The 25,477-nt window shown below is 38.7% G+C and overlaps 2 protein-coding genes across 2 annotated transcripts in view; both read left to right on the forward strand.

Moving 5' to 3' along the window:
• LOC309326921 (vomeronasal type-2 receptor 26-like) overlaps window positions 1-12,498 on the forward strand; it is a gene marked incomplete at both ends in the record, with an annotated part of 101,695 nt that extends 89,197 nt beyond the window's left edge. Inside the window, 4 exons of the mRNA XM_081835950.1 lie at window positions 8,438-9,292; window positions 9,587-9,814; window positions 10,142-10,268; window positions 11,597-12,498. Coding sequence (XP_081692076.1) covers window positions 8,438-9,292; window positions 9,587-9,814; window positions 10,142-10,268; window positions 11,597-12,498 — 2,112 coding nt within the window. The remainder of the gene's footprint in view (window positions 1-8,437; window positions 9,293-9,586; window positions 9,815-10,141; window positions 10,269-11,596) is intronic.
• A 3,800-nt stretch (window positions 12,499-16,298) lies between these two features.
• On the forward strand, window positions 16,299-21,534 carry LOC309326922 (vomeronasal type-2 receptor 26-like; the record flags this gene model as incomplete). Its single annotated transcript, XM_081835951.1, has 5 exons — window positions 16,299-16,460; window positions 17,281-18,135; window positions 18,389-18,616; window positions 19,633-19,759; window positions 20,624-21,534. The coding sequence occupies 5 exons, from the start codon at window positions 16,299-16,301 to the stop codon at window positions 21,532-21,534; spliced, it is 2,283 nt and encodes a 760-aa protein (XP_081692077.1).
• Between the last annotated feature and the right edge of the window lie 3,943 nt (window positions 21,535-25,477).

Below are 25,477 nucleotides of genomic sequence, written 5' to 3' on the forward strand. Positions count from 1 at the left end.
ATTTGCATAACATTATCTGCGGGAAACAGGCTAAGAATTCACAAGTTTACATTTTGGTGCCTTTGCTCACCAGAACAATATTACTAACACCTGACCTGCAGAAACAAATAGGAAGTTGTTTAAAGATAAAAAACAAAAAATCTTCACTCATCCTTAGAGGATAAATGGAAGAGATAAAGAAGACACAATGTTAAAGGAAAATGAATGGCTAGAGACAAAATGAAATAAAGTAGCATGAAATTGGCACACAGATTCCCTAAACTGCCATGCTGTAAATCTGTGTAGCAACAATATCATCCACCATTCACTGAAGGCTCTAGGAAAGCTGAAAACAGCCAGACTGAATACCGCAATTGGAATCATGAGAACACAGTTTTTGAAGGGACGTTTTACCAACAGGATCTTGCTGGTGGTGATGTTGCTGCTTATATCACTGTGTCATACAGTATGCAAGATGCATTCTATTAACTGCAGTATACATGATGATCCCCTACCTATTCCCCCTGAATTTTACCAGCCAGGAGACATTGTCATTGGTGAGATTGTTTCTTAGGTCTTCTTTCTCTATAACATCCTCTCTTTCATGGAGCAGCCTACCCAGATAATGATTGACAAACCTATGTAAGGAATCAATATTTACCACACAATTTGAATTATTGTATATATGAATTATAATTATTCAGAACATATCTTTAATGAATGCTGTGCTTCATTGAGCTTTTGAGATAAGAAAAGTGGCACTTGGCTTTTTAATATGTGTGTACATTGCCTTCTACGTTATCTTGTTGGGCATAATAAACTACTAGCGTGTTTCCTCCAGATAACTTATAGAAATGAATGGATCACATGCATTTTTGTTTTGCTACTGGTGCAATCTATTTATTGACCTTTTTTCTGATTTGCTTGATGAGTGGTTATCTGACAATGAGCATTTATCTTCTTTTTAGCCATTTGTTCATCCCATATTTTAAAGTTATTTCCAAACTGCTAAAAGTCCTATTCTTTTTAAGAATAGTTTTGTTGCACTCCTTGGAAGAGTTCAAAAATGCACTTCCTTCCCACAAAGAGTGACAACACACGTTGTTGTTCTTTCCACATTTTGTTGTCTCTCATCCTTGGCCTCGATCTCTGCCCCTCGCTTCCCCTTTCAGACGACAGGAATTTTTAACGTTGTGTTTCATATTATTATATTTTAGAGAAATAAACATCTTTCTTATTCCTATTATTTTAACACATATAATTTGGAGAGCTGACTCCCTCACATTATACAGGGGACTCAGTTAGACTGGTAATGAAAAAGCGATTTATATGCATTGTATGTACAATATAACATTGTGCCACGAGATGGTGACACGGAGTCCCATTTTTCTCCACCTGTTTTCCATGTTTTACTTTCCAATGCTTTAAACTGAAATGCTTCTTTGATGTGTCTAGATCCAGCCAGGGACAAACATAGGCTTATTGATTCGATATACAGGAGACAATAGAGCCAGAAAGCAAATCTGACCCTCTCACAAGACTATGTGTAGATGGGTATATATTTACAAACAAAAACTTGTCCCTATTTGTTGTTCATACTTTTTAATTTAGAATAATAGAACTGTAGAGTTGGGAGGGACCATGAGGGCCATCTAGTCCAACCCCCCTGCAATGCAGGCATCTTCTGCCCAATGTGAGCTTGAACCCATGACCCTGGGATTAAGAGTCTCATGTTCTACCTGACTGAACTATACAGCAGATATTAAAAATTAAACGTGCAGAATAAATACGATCGTTGCCTTTTTCTTTTTTCCTTAAAGAAAGGTAGTTAGTGATTCTCAGGTACAATGAAACAGCCTAACGGTTCGGGGGGGGGGGCTTTCATTGTATTTCCCACCTGCAATATATTAACTTGTATAACTTATGGCAGATGCTCTTCATTTGCATTAATGTGTATCAAACTTCAGAGAATATCCATGGTCCATTATAAGTTACTTGAGCTACTCCATCTATTTGTTTATTATGTATTTCATAGAACCTGTTGAAACCGAGATTCTCAATGATAAAAATGAGTTAGTGAAATAAAAATGTGTGTCCTTGTGCTTGCTTAGTTAAACTGCTAATGGAAAACTATCACAGCACCTAGAATCATAGAATCATAGAGTTGGAAGAGACCACAAGGGCCATCGAGTCCAACCCCCTGCCAAGCAGGAAACACCATCAGAGTACTCCTGACATATGGTCGTCAAGCCTCTGCTTAAAGACCCCCAAAGAAGGAGACTCCACCACACTCCTTGGCAGCAAATTCCACTGTCAAACAGCTCTCACTGTCAGGAAGTTCCTCCTAATGTTTAGGTGGAATCTTTTTTCTTGTAGTTTGGAACCATTGCTCCGTGTCCGCTTCTCTGGAGCAGCAGAAAGCAACCTTTCTCCCTCTATGTGACATCCTTTAATATTTGAACATGGCTATCATATCACCCCTTAACCTCCTCTTCTCCAGGCTAAACATGCCCAGCTCCCTTAGCCGTTCCTCATAAGGCATCGTTTCCAGGCCTTTGACCATTTTGGTTGCCCTCCTCTGGACACGTTCCAGTTTGTCAGTGTCCTTCTTGAACTGTGGTGCTCAGAACTGGACACAGTACTCCAGGTGAGGTCTGACCAGAGCAGAATACAGTGGCACTATTACTTCCCTTGATCTAGATGCTATACTCCTATTGATGCAGCCCAGAATTGCATTGGCTTTTTTAGCTGCCGCGTCACACTGTTGGCTCATGTCAAGTTTGTGGTCAACCAAGACTCCTAGATCCTTTTCACATGTACTGCTCTCAAGCCAGCTGTCACCCATCTTGTATTTGTGCCTCTCATTTTTTTTGCCCAAGTGCAATACTTTACATTTCTCCCTGTTAAAATTCATCTTGTTTGTTTTTGCCTTGTTTGTTTTTGGAGTACATCAACAAGAATTTCTGACTCACTTTTTAAAAAGAGGAAGAAAAAACCATCAGCAGCAAGCTTTACACTAAATGGATTATTGGAATTTGCAATTTCTATAATTATGTATGTCAACCTATAGAAATATTTGAACCATTCTTTTCATTTTTCAGATATGGATGCCTGTGTGAAATGTCCAGAAGACCAATACCCAAACAAGGACAAAGCTCGATGCATTCACAAGTTTCTAACCTATCTGTCATACAAATTAGATTTAGGGATCATCTTAGCCATATTGACTATTGCTTTCTCATCAATCACAGCTTAAGTTCTTGGAGTTTTTATGAAGCACAAAGAGACCCCCATAGTTAAAGCCAACAACCGGAACCTCACCTACATCCTGCTCATCTCCCTCCTCCTTTGCTTCCTCAGCTCCTTACTCTTTATTGGGAAGCCTGGAAATGTGATCTGCCTTCTCAGACAAACAGTGTTTGCTTTTATATTCTCTGTGGCTCTTTCCAGCATTTTGGCAAAAACCATCACCGTGGTTATGGCATTTATGGCAACCAAGCCAGGTTCAAAAATGAGAAAATGGATAGGGAAAAGATTGACAAATTCTATCATCCTTTCCTGCTCCTTTCTTCAAGTTGCCATATGTACTCTTTGGTTAAGTACTTCCCCTCCTTTCCCAGACAAAGACATGCACTCAGCAAAGGCAGAAATCATACTAGAATGTAATGAAGGTTCAGCTACCATGTTTTATTGTGTCTTGGGCTATATGGGTTTCCTGGCCCTTATTAGCTTTATTATGGCTTTCCTGGCCAGAAAGTTACCTGACAGTTTCAACGAGGCTAAATTTATCACTTTCAGCATGTTGGTGTTTTGCAGTGTATGGTTATCCTTTGTTCCAACCTACCTGAGCACCAAAGGAAAATACATGGTAGCTGTGGAAATCTTCTCCATCTTATCATCCAGTGCTGGGTTACTGGGCTGCATCTTTTCCCCTAAATGCTACATCATTGCACTGAAGCCTGAACTGAATAACAGGAAGCAATTAATAAGGAAAATAAAATGAAAACTTATGTCCACAACTACATTTTGCTCCTGAATATACATATATTTACTTTGCTGTATAAGTCATTTGCATTATATCATCACATTCTGGCCTTTTGGGTTGCATCTTTTCCTCTAAATGCTACATCATTGTGTTAGAGTCCAGCTGAATAACTGAGAGAATGAATAGCATAATAGATCTAGAGAAAACAAGCTATATGGATAACATTGTCATGAATGTTATTCTGTCCACTTCTTCTTTCTACTCCTGTATATATTTTCATTGGAGTTGGCAAGTACTGCATAGGCGCTTGTTTAAGCAAGCATCCTTCAGAGAATCCTTGCAAGTAGAGCTGAGACAGACCCATGTCACCCAAAGTGCCTGTCCATTTTCATTTTACTAGTCCAGTCCGCCCCCCCCCCAGGTGACTGCTACTTGATTTCTGAGGAGAAATATCTAGCTTTGGTGCCTAGTGTGCAGTTATTTAGCATCATGGGTGGTGCATCCCGTTTCACTACTTGAGGTAAAATGGGAAGTGCTGCTGGTTCTGCCATTCGACCTGCTCTGACACCTCCTTGGTCAGCATCGGCCCCTATTTCCTGTAAGATCTCATAAAATCTCACCAACATGTCATGAGATATCTCACTCCCTGTGTGATCTCGCAAGATTTTGGTAAAATCTCATGAGATCTCATGGAAATTGGTGTCCGTACTGGCTCTGCTTCTCTCCCAGTGGTGGTGCCAGTGGTGGGGTTTGGGCATCCACAGGGGCACTGCCTCATGGGCTTCTGCTACCTGAGATGGCTGTTTCACCCCACTTCATTGGTGGGCTGCCCCTGGGTAGCAGTTGAGAGATCTTTCCCAAATGAGAGAGGAACACTACCTGTGTTCCGTCCCCCATAATTGTTCATATAGAAGACATTGCTATCATAGTGAACAAGTTTCTTTTTCCTACAAAGGTTGTAGAACTTGTGTTTTAGCCGCTTTATCCCTCACAAAAAAGATACTACAAGGTTAACTCTACTTGGAGGTGAGAGTGGGGAGAATCAACCACAGGAATTTGACCTTTGTACACAAAGAAGCACAGAGAGCAGAAATGCAGCTACAAAGCTCAGATAGTGATACTGACAGAAATAGTGGGAGTGAAATCTCCCCGGTCTCGTAGACTCACAAGATTAAATGAGAAGCATGAAACTAACAGGAAGAGAAGGTGGCGTTTTTCCTGTTGAGGGAAAAGGGGGCAAACCTCAATTCCAGCAACTGTTTCATCAGAGGAGGACTGAAATTAGCTGAGCTCCAACTGAGGCTTCTTAATTGACAAATAAATCTGAAATAATTAACTGCCGGAGTCATTTTGTGTGTGTGGGAGAGACCCAAGCCTGACATCCAAATTACTAGAAATGATAAATACAGCCGAGTTTGGCAGATGATACTCAATGACATTCAGTGCCAGAAAAAAAGAGAGTTTTTCTATCATAGATAGATTAACGTCACCAAATGATTAAGCTATCTATTTCAAACAATTCCACTTTGGATGTCAGAAAATCTATTGCTGTACAAAACTTTTAGATTTGCTCAGAAAAAGAAACCCTGTAAAAACAAGCCAAATTTGTATTTTCCTGAAGAAGATGACTGGGGCCTATCCAATTTAGTAACATATTATCTGTCAAATCACTTCCATCATACTATTCCTAATTTTCCAGACGGATGGGTTTAGAATCTAAAAGAAATGAGGGTGTTCCATTTTCTGCTTTTCCATTATTGAAGCATAAATTTAGATTGAAGTTAAAACTCCTCAATAAATTTACGCAGACCATTTATAACAATTGGAAACAAAGGGTGGCTAGCTTATCTCCTGCCCTATCACCATAAACCCCCTAGCATACCACCTTACTTTTCATAACTTTTGACGCAGGTCCCACCCCAACTTCCCTGGGACGGCTAAAGAACTATGTGCCATGAGGCAAGGCAGAAGCAAGAAGCACCTATATCATCAGCTCCCAGTTGGCATGCAAGGACTCTGTCAATCTTCAGCTTATATAATGTGCCTGTTTTAATGTTGAAATTGCACACCACTTCGGGTGCCTCAAAAGAAAGGTGGTATATAAATCCAATAAATAAATAGAAAATCATACATAATATAAACTCTAGGTGTGTGTCAGGGTCTATAAACAGTCTCTCAGTTCACTTCATCATTTTCAGTTCTGGGGAATGATCTCAAAATGTTTAAGTGGTCAAAATGTTTAAGTTGCTAAGTGGGCGAGGGCACTTATGATAAATTGTCTCAATTTTCTGGGCCAGCACTGCATTCTGCACATCAGTTAAGGTTTCAACAGAAGAGCAATGTATGTTGGACAGAACTCCCCCCTCCTAAGTCCTCTAGAATATGTCAGGAGAAAACTTAACATCTCCACCAAACTTACAAAGAGGGAAGGTTGCTGTTAGCCCTAAGATCACGAAAAGGAGATCAATTTAACCATCCACACCTTCAGGTCACCCTGCCCAGTCAAGAAAATCAAATTGTGATAGTTCTGTATAGCCAAATATATTTTACTTCAGCAAATTAATAATTGTCATAATATTAACAATAAGTAGGACAAAGAAAATTGGAAAGGGATCTGTTAAGGAACATGGAGCCATAAACATGATAAAATTCCTCAGGCTGTGATTTTAAACTGGAGCATTTATACAATCATAGAATCATAGTGTTGGAAGGGACCCAAGGGTCATCCAGTCCAACCCCCTGCAATGCAGGAATCTCAGCTAAAGCATCCATGGCAGATGGCCATCCAACCTCTGTATAAAAACCTCCAAGGAAGGAGAGTCCATGAGGGAACTGAATTGTAGTCCTGCGCTTACTCAGCTATGTGCTACATATAATCTCTCAAAGAAGTATAGCTGCAAAATTTAGGAAAAAAATAACTTCCTAGTCAAGAATGATGCAACCTCAAAGGCCAACAGCACATTGGTGAAATAATAATCATTCCTATCATTCAGAAAATTACTGCTTTCTATCCTCTGGCCCACTGGAGATTCCAGAGTCTGTAAGCAAGATCAATAGTCAGCATTTGAAGAGAACTATAAAACCCTTGTGTTACTCTAAATTTGATCTAGGCATAGGCTGTGCTTTGGAAATAATAACATGTACATTCCATTCCTTTGAAATACAGATTGAGGGTTAAAGTTACAGTTTTGGTTTCTTTGCTCATGATACATAAAGATATCTGTATGTTGATTTTAAACACTCCTCTTTACACAATGAAATGAGGATATACAAGAAATGCAGTGTTTGGAGACACAGACAGATAAGATGATATTTCTAAACATACAACCAGGATCTCGGAGCACTGATTCCCTAACTAGACATGTGGTAAACCTGTTTAGCAACAATATCATTCAGCATTCAAGGATGTAGCAAAACTACTAACAGTCACATCCAATGCTGCATTTGGAAGCATGGGAATCTATGTTTGGAGGCAAAATTTTCTCACCAGGATCATGCTAGTGATCATGTTGCTGCTTGCACTGCTGTGTCATTCTGTATGTAAGACACATTCTATTAATTGCAGCATATTGGATGATCCTGTCCCTATTCCTCATGAATTTTACCAGCCGGGAAACCTTATCATTGGTGCCATTGTTTCTCAAGTTGTCTTCCTCTATAACCATCTCGGTTTCACGGAACAGCCCACACAGATCTTGATTAACGAACCCATGTAAGGCAATATTATTTATCTCTCACCCAATTTTTAATATGTGCAGACCATTATTATTAAGGAATGCTGTTTTTTATTTACTTTCTAGTGTCACAAAAGTGACTTGGGTGCCTGCAAATGAGCAAGGACGAAGAATACAAAAAAACACACACGTTGTAAATTTATTAAACAGCTGTTACTCTTATTACAGATCTGTGCCAAAGAACTACCAGCATATACTGGCCTTAGCATTTGCTGTCAAAGAGATCAATGAGAATCCCAACATCTTATCAAATATATCGCTAGGATTCCACATCCTCAATAGTTACTACACTGCAAGAATGACGTATAAAGCTACCTTGAGCCTTCACTCTACACAACATAAGTTTGTCCCCAACTTCATTTGTGACAATCAGAACAATCTGATAGCTCTCATTGGAGGGTGCATCTCTGAAATCTCTGCCAATATTGCCATCATTTCAGCAACCCGAAAGACTCCACAAGTAAGCTGTGTGCATGGGGATAAGGAGATTTCACCTCTCTGGTACAGAATCTTTATTTCAGGAAATGGGTTCAGAGAAGGGTAATGAATCTAAAATGGATAATAACCCATTTAAGGGAAGTTTGAAAGAACTTTGTAGAGTTAGTGTGCACCAGAATAGGCTAAGTGGAGAGAGTGTGGTCCATCTCACATGACCCAAATAACTCCTGCACCTCTGTGATTCAATAATTAAGAATGATCTTGTCATCCTTTAAAAAAACGCTTATGAATTTGATTTCAGCTGACCTATGGATCATGTTTGCCACAACAAGGTACAAAACTTCTATTTCCATTTTTGTACCAGATGGTCCCAGATGAAACCTACCAGCATATAGGAGTTGCACGGTTACTTCAGCATTTTGGATGGACATGGATTGGGCTCGTGGCTGTGGATGATGACAAAGGAGACAGGTTTTTACAGGCAATTGTGCCAATGCTTTCCCAGAATGGCATCTGTTATGCATTCATAGTAAGAATACCAAAATGGAATTATGTGGATGAGATGGTGGACTATGGTTTACAGCATTCAGTAAATTATGCAATTGTCTTTGAGCAAAACCCCAGAGTATTTTTTATTTATGGAGAGCCTCCGTCCTTTCAGGTTTTGAGATTAATGCTACTTGTAGCACCCTTAATGGAATATCCACCTCTGGGTAAAGTATGGATTATTACATCCCACTGGGATTTTGCATCACTGTCTGTTCAGAAGAATTGGGAAATACAGACTTTCCATGGTTCCATATCCTTTACAGTTCATGCAAATAAGCTATTAGGATTCCAAAAGTTCATTCAGATGTTAAAACCTTTCTGGGCCAAAAAAGATGGTTTTATAAAGGACTTCTGGGAACAGGCATTTACTTGTTCATTCAAAGCCTCTAAGGAGCAGGAGGAAGAGGAGAAGAAAACCTGTACTGGAGAGGAGACACTGGAGAGCCTTCCTGGGATTCTGTTTGAAATGCACATGACTGGCCATAGCTACAATGTCTACAATGCTGTCTATGCTGTGGCACATGCTTTGCAGGCCATATACAAACTGAACTCCAAACACAGAAGATTGGGAGAGAGATGGACATATCAGAACATGCAACTGTGGCAGGTATATACACATCAATACTTTTGTTTAAAAAGTAGCCTAGCTTTGGAACCAGAGGGAGAAGGAAGTGTAAGTTTGCATAAATCAGTTACATTAAAATGCATGCAGATTTCGTTTTGGTTAGAGGTAAGACTCTAGTGTTTTAAAACCAATGGCCATCCCTGGAATCAAATGGATGGACATGGCAGACAGAGGGAGCAAATCATTACATCTACTGTTCAGATATGACATACCTTTGTGAAGCTCCCTGAAATAATTTCAAAATTAACTCCATCTTTTGTTCCTCTTTTAACATAGATCCATAATTTTCTTAAGAACATCTTATTTAATAACAGTGCTGGAGACATTGTGCACTTTGACAGTAATCGAGAAATAGTTGCAGGTTTTGATGTTACAAACTGGTTGATGTTCTCCAATGGATCTGTTGTTAGAGTAAAAGTTGGAAGACTGGAACCTCAGGCTCCTTCTGGCAAGGAATTAACCATTCATGATGACCAAATTGAATGGCATCCAAGTTTTAATCAGGTGAAATTTACCAGCAAATACTTGAGTTTATACTGTAGTTCCTAGAAAACACCAGGGGACTAATTTGCGGTAGTGGACAGCCTTCTCTATTCATGTTGAATTCTGGAACAGGCACAGAGCAGTCATGGCTGATGCAGGTAGACATTCATACAGATGGCTCCCCATTGCACACATTTATCTCCCAAGCAGTGGGAAGAGTGATACAAAGTTGTGCCAAATGCTTTGTCCTCATTCCCCTATCACATGATTCAAATCAGATGGTAGTTGACTGATGAATGAGGAAAGCTAATCTCTTATTGCTCATCTTTCATTTATGATTCCACTTAGGTGCTGCCTGTTTCTGTGTGCAATGACAACTGTTGCCCTGGCTATAGCAGGAAAAAGAAAGAGGGAGAGAAATTTTGTTGCTATGATTGTATTCAGTGTCCAGAAGGGATGATCTCTGTCAAGAAGGGTAAGAGGCACAATGTATAGTGATACCAAAACATTTTCATAGCACAACATAATGGTTATATTTGGAGAATGCATATGCCCTGAATACTTTTAAAAGTAGTTGGCAATACAAATTTTATAGGTTGAAAGGGAGTATATAAATGTAATAATACATTTAAAAAATACATTGTTGTCGCAACCCATAGGATTAAATATTGGACGAGTATTTCAGTGTATGTGGCCTGATGATGTGAACCTTTGCAATGATGTGATGAGCAGCTTGCCCACTTGATATGTGTCCTTCCTAGCTGATGAAGGACAATTAGACATAGGGTTGACTAGATGGATCTCAGGTGGTGTGAACAAGTCTCTGTGTGATGGAATTGTTCCAATTGACCTTAAACTTAAGGTAATGCATCCATTTCTGTTGAAGCCCACCTTAGACCCTATAATGACTACTTTCTGGACATGAATATTATCATCTTGGGAAGATGGTGAAGACGGTGTGGTGGGGCAGATGGAGGGGTATCTCTAACCTACCTAAAGAGTTATGTCCCGATAACAGCATGGTCCTTGTCCCCAGTGTTGAGGCCCATGAAGCTGCTAGGACTGGTTATTAGGAGTTTGGGCAAAGTGTCATCAATATGCTAATGACACACAGCTGTATTTCTCCATAAAGTCTAATTCAGGATAAGCTGTTTATGATCTGAACTATTTCCTTGGCAAAGTGATGACAGTCCATAAAGTGAGATTGAATCCTGGGAAGAACAAAGCACTGTATGTAGGTGATTCCCATATATGGGAGATTGGTCTATTCTGTATTCTGGATGGCTCACTCTGAAATAATAGGTTTGTCATTTAGGGGTGCTCCTGCATCCAACTCTGGAAGCTTGAAAATTTGCAGCTGATATTTTATCAATTTTTTTTGATAGGAATAATAGGACCACAATTATTTATGCACTAGCAACCTCAATATCTAGCTATTCCAATGTGCTCTATGTGGGGCTAACAGAAGTTCAGTAGATGCTACAGGTGTTGTAAAATGTTGAGGCTAGAGTGTTTATAGGGGCAGACTGCCACCAACAAAAATATGCTTGTTAAAACTACACATAGGAGTTTTAGCAAGCATATTGTTAAAACTACAAAGTACTGCAAGAGTGTTTAAAATGATGATTTATCCCACTATCTCCTATGACCACCTTGTCATCCTGTGGAAATATGGAAGTCCTTTCTCCTAGAGTGATTCAAATGACTATAATAACACAAATGGAGAACTATCACTTGCTCTCAGAACTGACTGCTTTGGAAAGAAATTGGTCAACTTCTTCAACACTCTTCACTTTTTTTCAGATATGGATGCCTGTACCAAATGTCCAGAAGACCAACATCCAAACAAGGGCCAAACTAAATGCATTGTTAAAGTTCTAAGTTTCCTCTCTTACAAAGAAGATTTAGGGATCATCTTAGCAATGTTGACTATTGCTTTTTCCTTGATCACCGTTTTAGTTCTTGGAATTTTTATGAAGCACAAAGAGACCCCAATAGTTAAAGCCAACAACCGGAACCTCACCTACATCCTGCTCATCTCCCTCCTCCTTTGCTTCCTCAGCTCCTTACTCTTTATTGGGAAGCCTGGAAATGTGATCTGCCTTCTCAGACAAACAGTGTTTGCTTTTATATTCTCTGTGGCTCTTTCCAGCATTTTGGCAAAAACCATCACCGTGGTTATGGCATTTATGGCAACCAAGCCAGGTTCAAAAATGAGAAAATGGATAGGGAAAAGATTGACAATTTCTATCATCCTTTCCTGCTCCTTTCTTCAAGTTGCCATATGTACTCTTTGGTTAAGTACTTCCCCTCCTTTCCCAGACAAAGACATGCACTCAGCAAAGGCAGAAATCATACTAGAATGTAATGAAGGTTCAGCTACCATGTTTTATTGTGTCTTGGGCTATATGGGTTTCCTGGCCCTTATTAGCTTTATTATGGCTTTCCTGGCCAGAAAGTTACCTGACAGTTTCAACGAGGCTAAATTTATCACTTTCAGCATGTTGGTGTTTTGCAGTGTATGGTTATCCTTTGTTCCAACCTACCTGAGCACCAAAGGAAAATACATGGTAGCTGTGGAAATCTTCTCCATCTTATCATCCAGTTCTGGGTTACTGTGTTGCATTTTTTCTCCTAAATGTTATGTCATTATTTTGAGACCTGAGCTAAACAACAAGGAGCAATTAATAAGGAAAATAAGATGAAAGCATATACCTATGCCTTCATTCTGCTCCAAATCTATCTATCATCTATATCTATATCTATCTATATCTATCTATAATCATCTATCATCTATCATCTATCTGTCTGTCTGTCTATCAGCTATCTATCTCTATCACCTATATTTTTTGGTAAAGGTTATCGTTATTATATCCTCCTATTCTGTTTTTTCTGGGTCGCACCATTCCTCTTTATGCTACATCATTGTGTTGGGCCTAGTTGAAGAACTGTGAGACTGAATTTATTATGCCCACTTCATTCTGCTCCTATGTTGATATGGCAGAGATATATTGAGAAATTTTGCATAGGTGTATGTTCAAGTAAACATGTCTCAGAGAATTCTTGCAAGTAGAGCTGAGACACACACATTTCACCCAGTGTGTATGCCCACCTACATTCTGCTAGACAAGCCCCCTCCTCCCCAGCTGATTGCTACTTGATTTTTTAGCTATATGTGCAGATACTCAGCTCAAGAGCTGACAGGACTTAGTATCCCCTCATGGTGATCTTGGTAGGTTACCCAGATGCAGTGCAATTCAGAGGGTAACAATTAATCTTGCTGAACCCCATCATCTAACCATCAACCAGCAATTTGGCTCATTGATTTCAGGATATACCTCCAATGCCTACATTAAGCCTTCCGACATCTGTAATCAATAAAGTTGTGGCCATATTTCATCTTGTGTTGTATGTGCACCCCCTCTGCCACTGGCTCCATTGTGCCTGGGCCCACAACAGCATGAGGTAGCATGGAGAAGATCTTTCCCAAATGGGAGAGGAACATTGTACCTCTTCTCCTTCCCCTACAACTGTTAATGAAGTGAAGATGTTACTATCACAGTGAAACAAGTCTCTCTGGGCAGCCTATCAGTTTCAGAAGAAACCAGCACATGTATTCTATCTTAATATGAGGCATTACTTTTATCTAATTCCCCATGCTGTATCATTGGAGCTGTAAAATCAATTCCATGCCCTCAACCTGTTCCCAACTCTAGGTCAGAGGATCTAGTCTTGCTTCTAAGGCCACACTCCTCACACATCCTTTTTTGTTTTTGCCTGGCTTGAATGTGTCTCTGAAGCCTGATAATGCCTCTTGTTTACCTTGATGGAGGGTCAAGAGGGGTGTGTGAATGTATATAAAAACCAGCCTATTGTACAAAAATAATATTTACATTAATTGCTGTGCTCTCTTTTGCCTCTGGCTCCCAAAAGATTGCCCAGATGGGAGTGTGGCCATCTGGCTGAAGAAGGCCCCACACCCCTGCAGTAAATGCAGACATGTCTAAAACAGAACACAACTCACATCACTTCTCCACAGAGTTTGGATAAGGACTGTAAACACAAAGTCAGAGAAGGTCCAAACAAATTCAAAAGTGCAATTGTAACAGAAGGACAAATAAAGAACAAGTACATAGGGTTGGATAAATTCATTAAAGTGTGAGGAGCCTTAGGTTCCCCATACTAATATTTTGTAATGCATATAAATATTTTAATAATAACAAAAAATAATAGCAATAACAATAAAAGGGACATTCAGTAATTAGGCGCAATCTCTTAAAAGAGATGTAACCATCCTTCAAGTTATGTGAAATGTGAATGACCTGTGGGTGAACTAAAGTCAAGTTCTGGACACAGGGAGCCTGGTCCTGTCAACTGACTCCCACCAACTATTGACCATCATGCAAACAGGGCAGAGGGAGGATGTAGACTATTGAGGGAGGGAGTTGTAGCATTTTGTTCATGCATGATGTAACTTCAGAAGCCAGCAGGACACTGGGAAATCAATTTTCTTCCCTATCATTATCAAAATTATTGGTTTGCATTGTCTTATGCAAAAGATATCAAGAGATCAACAATGAACATCTGAAAATAGATATTAGAGCCTTGTGTTGTTCAGAACTGGGTCTAGGCATTGACAGAGCTCTATCGTATTGTTGTTTCAGCGTGTTTCCACCAGCTGACTCCACCATTATTTTTTAAACAAAAATATGTATACTGTGGGTATCTCTATTATTCATTCCTTCTCCTGATGCTCTTCTTAGACAAATGTTTTGTTCATTCTTCATCAGGTATCTCCATCATCAATTATTTTTTACAATTCTGATTTACAGAATTTGAGAATTCTGAAGGTAACTCTTGCATAGTACCACAAAGCTATTGATGCCTGCAGCTGAATAGATAAAAACAAAGATACTGAAAAGAGAAAAAGAGTACTAAAAGCTTATACTTCTCACTCATGCTTAGAGTATAAATCAGTGAATGTTCTGATCAGGGAAACTGACAAAAAAAAGGAGCCATTATGTCAATGACCAAGATACTAATGCAGAGATTCCCTAACAACAACAAAACCATCCACCATTCAAATGACTATGTAGCAAAACAGATAAAAGCCATATATAATGCTGTAGGCGGAAGCATGAAAATCTATATTTGGAGGGCATCCTTTGTCAATGGGATTATACAGGTGGTGGTGTTGCTGCTCATACTGGTGTGTCATACTGTAGGCAATACACATTCTATTAACTGCAGTACACTTGATGATCCCCTCCCTATACCTCATAAATTTCACCAGCCAGGAGACCTTGTCATCGGTGAGATTGTTTCTCAAGTCTACTTTCACTATAATAGCCTGTCTTTCGAGGAACAGCCTATACATGTATTGATTGATGAACCTATGTAAGGAAACATTTCTTTCTTCTTCTGTAATAAGTTCATGTGACATTCACCATTATGCAGCTTTGTGATTAAGTAACTATTTTTACTTTGTGTGAAAAAGTGGTATCCCCACAATATTTGGACTACTGTTTATTTTTGCTTTCTGCATTATGTCCCTGCGTTATGTTCCTGTTAATTAATCACTAATAGCCTTTCCACCAGACACTCCACAGAAATAAATGGATCGTGTACATTTCTGTAGGATTTCTGCAGAATAACAACATAGTAGAGTGTGCTCTTGTTATATTATGTTACTCCTGCTCTTTCCACATTTTGTTTCCTCTCATCCTTTGCCACTATATATACCCTCTTCCCTGCACTTCCAATCTTCTGACTCTTTCAATATTGGATTTCATATTATATTTTAGAAATGCCGCCATGTTTCATTCCTCCAATTGTTTCCAGCCTATTCCCATTTTACAAAAGGACAAACCTGACTTTGTTTCTACAACTTAAAACGCTTTGGAGGGGAAACATGCAATCAAAAGCGATTTCCTAATGGATTTGCAAACATGACCCCATTTGTTACTCATACTTTTAAATATAAAAGTGCATTATTAAAGTGCTACTTTTTAGTTTATCTTGATGATATTGTTTCTGTGCCAAGGAAATTACTCCAATAGCTGCAGGGAGCAGTTTCCAAAGCACTTTTACTCTTCCAAAATATTGCAAAATTTTAGTTCTTGCTATTTCAGATACAGTGTCTTACTTTCTTAATTTCACCAAGTTACATTTCTTCAAACTATAATACCTTATGGTTTTAAGCTGATACTTGAAAGCATGTAGATGAGTATAATACATTTGTTATTGTCATAGTTGTTTCATGCTTGTTTTTCTTTTTACTCTAACTCTTATTTTATATTTGGTGTTAGCCGCCCTGAGCCCAGCCCGGGGAGGGCAGGGTATAAATAAATAAATATATTATTATTATTATTACAGATCTGTGCCTAAGAACTTTCAGCACATCCTGGCCTTAGCATTTGCTGTCAAAGAGATCAATGAGAATCCCAACATTTTATCAAACATTTCCCTGGGATTTCACATCCTCAATAGCTACTACTCTACAAAGATGACCTACAAGGCCACTCTGAGCCTGCTTTCGTCACAACATAGGTTTGCCCCCAACTTCAATTGTCACAAGAAGAGCAATCTGATAGCTCTTATTGGAGGATGCATCTCTGAAATTTCTACCAATGTGGCCATAATTTCAGCCATTCACAAGACTCCACAGGTCAGCTGTGTGCATGGGGCATAAAGCTTTCATATTTGTTACACATCATCTTGATTTCAGCCAAACATTCCCTGTGGTATTTTGCTTAGCAAGTTAATTGAATGCATACTAGTAGGTAGTACAATCAGGTGAATTCAATGCTTTTTGGATAACAGTTAACTGAATAACTTCAGAAGAGTCCTCCCAGATCAGACCAAAAATTAATATTGGGCCCCATTGCTCTGTCCCAGCTCCTGCCAACCTAGCAGTTTGAAAGTAGATAAATAGGTACTGCTGCGGCGAGAAGGTAAATGGTGTTTCCATGCACTCTGGCACTCATCACAGTCCTCCGTGCTCCAGTAGCAGTTTAGTCATGCTGGCCACATGACCCAGAAAACTGTTTGTGGACAAACGGCAGCTCCCTCAGCCTGAAAGCGAGATGAGCGCTGCACCCCATAGTCGCCTTTGACTGGACTTAACCGTCCAGGGGTCCTTTAGCTTTACCTTTTATTGTACCTGCTTTGGCAGCAGTAAATGTGAAAGGGATCTCCAAGTTTAAATTGATTTCAAGCTAAATTTGAGTCGGCAGTGTCACTATAGCCGCAAAAAGTCTCCAGCAGCACTAAAGTACAGTAAACAGAAACATACCGGTAGTTTCTAATTCATAGAAAGTACCTTGAATTTGTCTCAAGGGGTCTCTGTGGGATTTCAAGGATCTGCCCTGACAAATGCAGGGTGGAGAAAACAGGTGCTGTTTCAGCTGTGATTTTACCCCACTACGCATTAAAGAGCCCCACATATTATGACTGTATGATTTGAATTTTTTTTTTTTTTATTTCAGCTCACTTATGGATCATTTTTGACAACACAGGATGACAAAAGACTATTCCCTTTTCTGTACCAGATGGTACCAAATGAAGCTCACCAGCACAAAGGAGTTGTGAAGTTACTTCAGCATTTCAGATGGACATGGATTGGGCTCGTGGCTGTGGATGATGACAAAGGGGACAAGTTTTTACAGAAAATAGTGCCAATGCTTTCTCAGAATGGTATCTGTTATGCCTTCATTGTAAGACTACCAAAATACTCTTATGTAGATGAGTATATTGATATGCTTATAAAGCAATGGGAAAGCTATGTAACTGTCATCAAAAGAAATGTCAATGTATTGCTCATATATGGAGAATATCCATCCTTTCGAGTTTTGAGAATATTGCTGTTTCTAGCACCCTTCTTGCCAATGCCTCCTATTAATAAAGTGTGGATTATTACATCCCAATGGGATTTTGCATCACTATCTGTTCAAAAGATATGGGATATACAAACTTTTCATGGTTCCATTTCCTTCACAATTCACTCAAATCAGCCAAAAGGATTCCAAAAGTTCATTCAGATGGTTAGACCTTCCTGGTTTAAAGGAGATGGTTTTATTCAGGACTTCTGGGAACAGGCATTTAGCTGTTCATTAAATGTGTCTAAATGGGAAGAGAAGGAAAAAATCTGCACTGGAGAGGAGAATCTACAGAACCTTTCTGGAATTTTGTTTGAAATGAAGATGACTGGCCACAGCTACAATGTCTACAATGCTGTCTATGCTGTGGCACATACTTTTCATGCTATATATAAATCCAATTCCAAACACAGACGATTGGAAGAAAGAGACAGACTTTTTTTTCAGAATGTGCAACCATGGCAGGTAATTGCAAATAAACACTTGTAAAAAGAAGTCCAGCTTTTCCTGCAAAATGAAAGAGGATTTTAAATCTACATAAAACAACTCCACCCAAACTGTTCAACATTATCTTTTCTTTTTTGTAAATTCAAATAGAAATATTAAGTCACCACATGTACTAACCCCAAAATGAATAGGACTTCCTTTGTGAAGCTCCTTGAAATGATTTCAGTAGTGTGTGTTTTTGGAGCTTTGTTTATAATCCCTTTTTATCTAGGTTCATCAACTTCTAAAGAGGGTCTCATTTAACAACAGTGCTGGAGACATTGTGCACTTTGATGACAATGGAGAACTAGTTTCAGGTTTTGATATTACAAACTGGCTAATGTTCCCTAATGGCTCAGTGGTTAGAATAAAAATTGGAATACTGGAACCTCAGGCTCCCCAGGGCACAGAGTTATCTATTCATGATGAACAAATTGTGTGGCATCATAGCTTTAATCAGGTGAGACTGCAGATGCTCAAACATTTTAAAAATTCAATTTCAACCTATTCACCTTTCTAGATGTATTTCCTTCCCTTCTTTGTAAAAATATATTATATTAATTATATTAATTATTATATTATATTATATTATATTATATTATATTATATTATATTATATTATATTAATGTCATTTTGACCAAACTGCGGGAGGCAGTGGAAGACAGGAGTGCCTGGCGTGCTCTGGTCCATGGGTCACGAAGAGTCGGACACAACTAAACGACTAAACAACAACAATTATGTCATAATAAATTTGCCTAAGGGGGGGGATATATGGAAATCTTTTTTTTTTTTTAAGAGTGAGGTCACTTTCTGTCAAACAAATATGCAAAAACAACAGTGTGTTAGTACAAACTGTGACTATACATCTAACTCATTTTACCTTGAGCCTGATGGCAGGATAAGAAAGGATTTTTAAAAAATGTACTGAACTGGTAAGGGAAATGTTGAGGGACTGCAACTGAGCTGAGAAAGGGATTAGAAGACAAAATTAAAGACACATCATAGGCTGACATATGGGGCAAAAGATCTTTGAGATCAACCTAAGGGTGCTGAGAATTGTAGATCTGTGAGGGACAAATCAAACTCCCCAGGATTCTTTAGGAGAAATTGTGTTATTAAAAGTATTTTAAATGTATGTTAAATGATGACTACATGCAGCAGTAGAATCTCAGGTCTGAGATAAGCCATTCATCCCAACCCATTAATCATGACCACATTGACCCTCCATCACCCTCTACATCTACTTCCTGGGAGCTGACTACAGGTACACTTCAGGATTCTGAATCATGTGGGGATCCAATACAGGTAGAGAAGGCTCCCCAATGCAGACATTCAGCCCTCAGCATGTGGAGAGTAGTAAGAAGTGAATGCTACAGAATGATTGAGTAGGAGTCTCCTGCCAAGCTATTCTAATCACATGGAGGTGAATTACTGAAGAGCCTAATGTTTTATTGCCAATTTATTATTCTTTTCAGGTGCTGCCCTTGTCTGTGTGCAATGAAAACTGCAATCCTGGCTACAGCAGGAAAAAGAAAGAAGGAGAGAAATTTTGCTGCTATGATTGTGCTCTGTGTCCAGAAGGGATGATCTCTCATGAGAAGGGTAGGAGACATAATGTAAAGATATGAAGAAATGTTCATAATTATTTGAGAATGATTATTCCCTGAATATATATGAAGTGGTTTCACAACAGCATTTCGAAACAGAATCCACCTAAAAAAAATTAAAGTGTCTGTAACAGCATCAGATAGTCAATAGGACATATCTGCTCCAAATCATAATGATGATGAGGATGTGGGTAAATGTGAATAGTATTCCTATATTAGTGTAATATAGCTTATTATTATAACCACATTACAGATGAGGGCTAAGACAGAATATCTGCTCACCTGAGGCCCTGGGTGGGCAGCCTTTGCTACATTACACGGCCATAGTGGGTCCAGGGGCCCCGCCATCTTTGGCACAGCCTTAGCCAAACCTACTCTTTCCTGTCATCAATAAAAGTTGTGGCCTAATTCAACCCAATACCAGCCTCAGTGTCCATTCTTGTGGCCCTTCCTGCACCTGCCGTGGCTATCATTCATCTGTGACAGTAAAGACAAGAGTACAGCACAAACCACAAACACTTTTGGAAGCACAAAAGCTAATAATAATGAATTATTGCTTGTTCTATGTGATTATGCCAGTCGTCTCTCTTAGAGTTGGTCAAATAACTGCAAATAAAAGGAAAGGAAACAAAAGGAAACACTTTCACGTTATAGGATGACATTACTTCAGACTGGAGCCTATGAAGCCAGGAAGCTCACTGGCAGTGGTTCTCCAGGATGTCAAGCAGGAGTCTTTTCCAGGGTCCCTTTGCATACAAAGTAGATACTCTACCATTGAGTTACAGCTTTCTCTCCCCACCCCCCATTTTACAAGTTTGAACTAACAAAATCTAAGCAGCTTTTCCCTTTTCCCTCTCAGACATGGATGCCTGTGTCAAATGTCCAAAAGAACAGTATCCCAACAAGGACCAAAGTCAATGCACTCCCAAGGTTGTGAACTACCTCTGTTACAAAGAAGATTTAGGGATCATCTTAACTATATTGGCGATTTCTTTCTGTTTGATCACAAGTTTAGTACTTGGAATTTTTATGAAGTACAAGGACACTCCCATAGTCAAAGCCAACAACCGAACGCTCACCTACATCCTCCTCATCTCCCTCCTCCTTTGCTTCCTCTGTGCTTTGCTCTTCATTGGACAGCCTGGAAAGGTGACTTGTCTTCTCCGACAAACAGCTTTTGGCATTGTCTTCTCTGTGGCCCTTTCCTCTGTGTTGGCAAAGACTATCACTGTGGTTCTGGCATTCATGGCAACCAAACCAGGATCTAGAATGAGGAAATGGGTGGGGAAAGGACTAGCAAATTCTATTGTCCTTTCCTGCTCCCTCATTCAATCAGGAATTTGTACTCTTTGGTTAAGTACATCTCCCCCATTTCCTGATAAAGATATGCACTCACTGAAAGGGCAAATCATTGTGGAATGTAATGAGGGCTTACCTTCTATGTTTTATTGTGTTTTGAGCTATATGGGCATTCTGGCCATTGTCAGCTTTATTGTGGCTTTCTTAGCCAGGAAGTTACCTGATAGTTTCAATGAAGCCAAATTTATCACTTTCAGCATGTTGGTGTTTTGCAGTGTGTGGTTATCCTTTGTTCCAACCTACCTGAGCACCAAAGGAAAATACATGGTGGCCGTGGAGATCTTCTCCATCTTGTCTTCCGGTGCTGGATTACTGGGTTGCATCTTTTCCCCAAAATGCTACATTATTCTGCTGAGGCCTCAGCTGAACAACAAGGAGCAACTAATAATAAGAAAAGGTGATAGAATATAAGGCTGTATCTTTATTCTTCATATATATATGAATGCCAATGCTAGGGATCTCAGGGATCTTAACTAAGCATCCCTTCTCAAATTCCTTCTCAAATTCCTATGAATAAAGTTGTGCTGACATTTGGTTCCTCTATTATACCTCCTACCATGGTTTTGCTCTAACACAGTATATGGGGGTCCACTGACTCCTTCCTACCCCCATAGGATAAATTGAGTCACAATGTGTGGCATTTACCAATTATGGGTGAAAAAATGCTTTGCCTGTTCTCATTTTCCTGTGGCTATTTGTAAAGTGATGCTTCTGTAAGCATTCTGGCAGTGGTTTATATTTTTACCAGATATCATGTTCTTAAGAAGTTTCTGTCCATTTCCACATGCATACAGTGAATTGGAAAAGTACTGCAATATAATATAATGTAATGTAATGAGGGTTCCAATGCTACATCTTTTCTTTTGTTGTCTTTTGTCTTGTCTTGGGCTATATGAATTCCCTGGCTTCATCACAGTTTCCCTTCCTAGGAAATTCAATGCAATCAGATTGATCATTTTTCAGCTTATTGATCTTTTGTTGTGCTTGAATTTATATTCTTCCAATACTAGGTACACTCATTCTGTTTTGCATATTACACACATTCTAACAACAATGAATAGCCATGTCATTAATTGCAAACCTAGCTCCATGGTCACTTATTGAAAAAAATAGAAAACAAAGAGTATTATATTGATTTGAGTTCTTTAGAATCTGGAAGTTGTATATAAATATAAAGTAATGACTATTATAAATTAATTCTTATTATAGTGAGGGAAGTTTCCCATTATGAAATATTGATGATGAATCTGGAAACAACTTGCCTTCTACGCTGGGTCAACTGCTAAAATATTAATTAATTGTGCTGTGTTTCAACTTTCCGCCTTCTCTCTTGAAATTAACATAAATGAATCTGCTGCTTTATGAGAATCTAGCAGCCTTACAAGACCATAAGCTTAACATGAGTCAACATTATAAAATTCAATAGCAGAAATATAGTGTCCAGTGTAATAACATCACTCTATCACTTGGTCAGGCCCCATCTGCAGTACTGAGTCCAGTTCTAGGCACCACATTTTAAGAAGGATATTGTCAAGTTGAAAGGTGTGCAGAGGACAGGAACCAAGATGATAAAGTGTCGACCTCATGAATAGAAAGGGAAAGGAATATTGACAAAATATACATAAATAAATTAGGATTGAGATAAGAAGGAAATACAGAAAGATATAATGAGAATGAAATGAAGTGTTGTGAGGTTGGTGGAAGTCTTTGTTTTATCAACTTTGGTTATGTAACGATGAATACAGTGTTGGGAATATGTCTGTCTTTCTTCTTTTTTCTTTGTCCTTTTTCTTTGTTTCATTTCTTTTTTCTTTTTCTTTGTTTCATTTCTTTTTCTTTTTCTTTTCTTTCATTCTTTGTTTCGTGTTTTAATCTGTAAGATTTGGAATTGTTTCTCTTTTGTTTTGGCGTATTGTTATATTTTGTTGTTAATATTAATAAGGCAGGATCTGAACCACTGGGTTCGAATTACAAGAAAGGAGAATTCAACCCAACATTAGAAAGAACCTTCTGACAGTAAGAGCTGTCTCATACTTTGTTCCACTATTGTGGAAAATGGTGGTCGTTCCTTCATTGGAGCTTCTTAAACAGAAATTGGATAGCCATCTGTGAGGGTTAATTTAACTGTGATTCCTGCATTGAAGGGGCTTGGACCCTTGCAGTCTCTTATACAATTCAACAACAATTTGGTTCTACCTGACTTTCCTCATTCAGAGAAAACCAATTACCCATGACTGCAAGCTTTTAATCATACCAATAGCATACCAAAATGATTTTTTATTAGTCCCACTTCCTTCATCCAGGAAACATAACGATTGGTGCTAAAATTCACCAAGAGATTCCTGCATTACAGGCGGTTGGACTAGATGACCCATGTGATCCCTTCCAACTCTACAGTTCTACAATTTCATTATTTTGTGCGCCACTAACTGTTTATCATATGTCAAAGGAGAAAATAATAGTTGTAATATTCAGGGCAGTGGGACTCCTAGCAGTTTCAGAATGCACAAGGCAACTTGAAATGACAACAGCACACAAGGGAAATGATAATAATCCCTATCATTGTCAGAATTACTGGTATCTATCTTCTGACACAGCAGACATCCAGAGCCCAACCTGCATATGAAGAGAGGCATAAGAAACCATCAACAAAGTTGGATATTAGACATAGGCAGGACTCTGTCATTCTTTTGGGTGTTCATTTCCTCTTTACATGTTAGGATATTTTTTCAGCAGCTGATTAAGCCCTAGTTTTTTAAAAATAATAATAATAAATAAATTCCATGAGTATCCTTGTCCAATTAACTTTCCACTTCAAAGTTTCTTACTGTGAAAATCAAACCTCCTTGGCTAGATACAAAAACATATACATATGCAGGCATCCACACACATGTTGTTGGATCATAACACAGCATATATTATTTAATATCTTATGCTGCTTTGGATAAGTGGATTGGAAAATCTTAAGAGTATACTCCCCCCCCCTTTGCAGACCAAAGCAAACTTATTGGTATACATACCTGAACAGATGAGGGATTAGAAATAAACATTCTTCTCAGTGAGTCTTGGAGGATAAACTGAGTAGATGAAGAGAATACCTTGATCAGGGACACTGATGGACAAGGCACCGTTATTAGTTCTGAGAACAGGGTGCTGCTTCACAGATTCTCAAAGAGGTCCTTCTGCTAATCAGCATAGAGACAGAATCATCCATCATTCAAGGGAAGCTGTAGCAAAACAGATAACGTCGTAAATGGAAACATGAGAACCTATATTTGGAAGGAATGTTATGCTCACAAGCTCATGATAGTGCTGCTTTTGCTACTTGTACTGCTGTGCCCTACTGTGTGCCAGGCACATTCTATTAATTGCAGCATCAATGATGATCCCTTACCCATACCTCATGCATTTTACCAGCCAGGTGAACTTGTTATCGGTGAAATTGTTTCCCAGGTCTTCTTCCTCTACAATAACCTCTCTTTCACAGAACCACCAACACAGATCTTGATTGATGAACCAGTGTAAGGCATCATTTATTTTCTCTTGCTTCTGTAATATATTAAGAGAATAATAGTAGAGAACACATAATTGTGCAATCCTGCATTTTTGTCATGCTTTCTATATTAAATTGTTCGGCAGAAACCACTAGTATGTTTTCCTCCACCATCACCATTGAAATGAATGACTACTGTGTATTTCTTTCTTTCTTTTAATATATCTTTATTGATTTTGAGACTATAGCTATAAAAAGTCAATAAGATGTACAAATCAATCAAAAGACTATTTAAAACCCCATAACCGTAACTGTGACTGTGTGAAGTACAGAGGTTGCTTACATCATATTCATCTTCAATATTAAGGGATTGATGAGTAAGAGCTTACATCAAAGTGAAATCAGATCAGAAGCCAGCAACAGTAACAGCAAAATCAGTTGAATGCCTACAATCCATTTCTATAGTGTTTGTGCAGGATAACAACACTGTATATTATATTTATTATTTAGTTACTGCCCCATTTCTCTTTTTTCCATATTTTGTTTCCTCGTTCTTAATCTCAAATGATGCACTCTCTTATGCCCTTCCAATCATCTGTTTTTAAAATCATTTATTTCAGATTATTATATTTTAGAAATAACAGCATGTTTCACTCTTCCTGTTGTTTTAACACTTTCATTTGAAAAGTAAAGCAGGCTGGACAGGGAACCACAACCTGACTCTAAAAAGGGTATGCATGTAATACCTGTATTTGTAAAATAGTTAATATTTATCATACTTTTCAATTCAAAAACACACAGGCACAACATTATAGGGGTCTACATTTTTTAAAAAAGTTATTTGTGAATTGTATAGTGAAT

This window comes from Podarcis erhardii, assembly GCF_964252035.2.
Source record: "Podarcis erhardii genome assembly, chromosome: 13".
Classification (NCBI taxonomy): domain Eukaryota; kingdom Metazoa; phylum Chordata; class Lepidosauria; order Squamata; family Lacertidae; genus Podarcis; species Podarcis erhardii.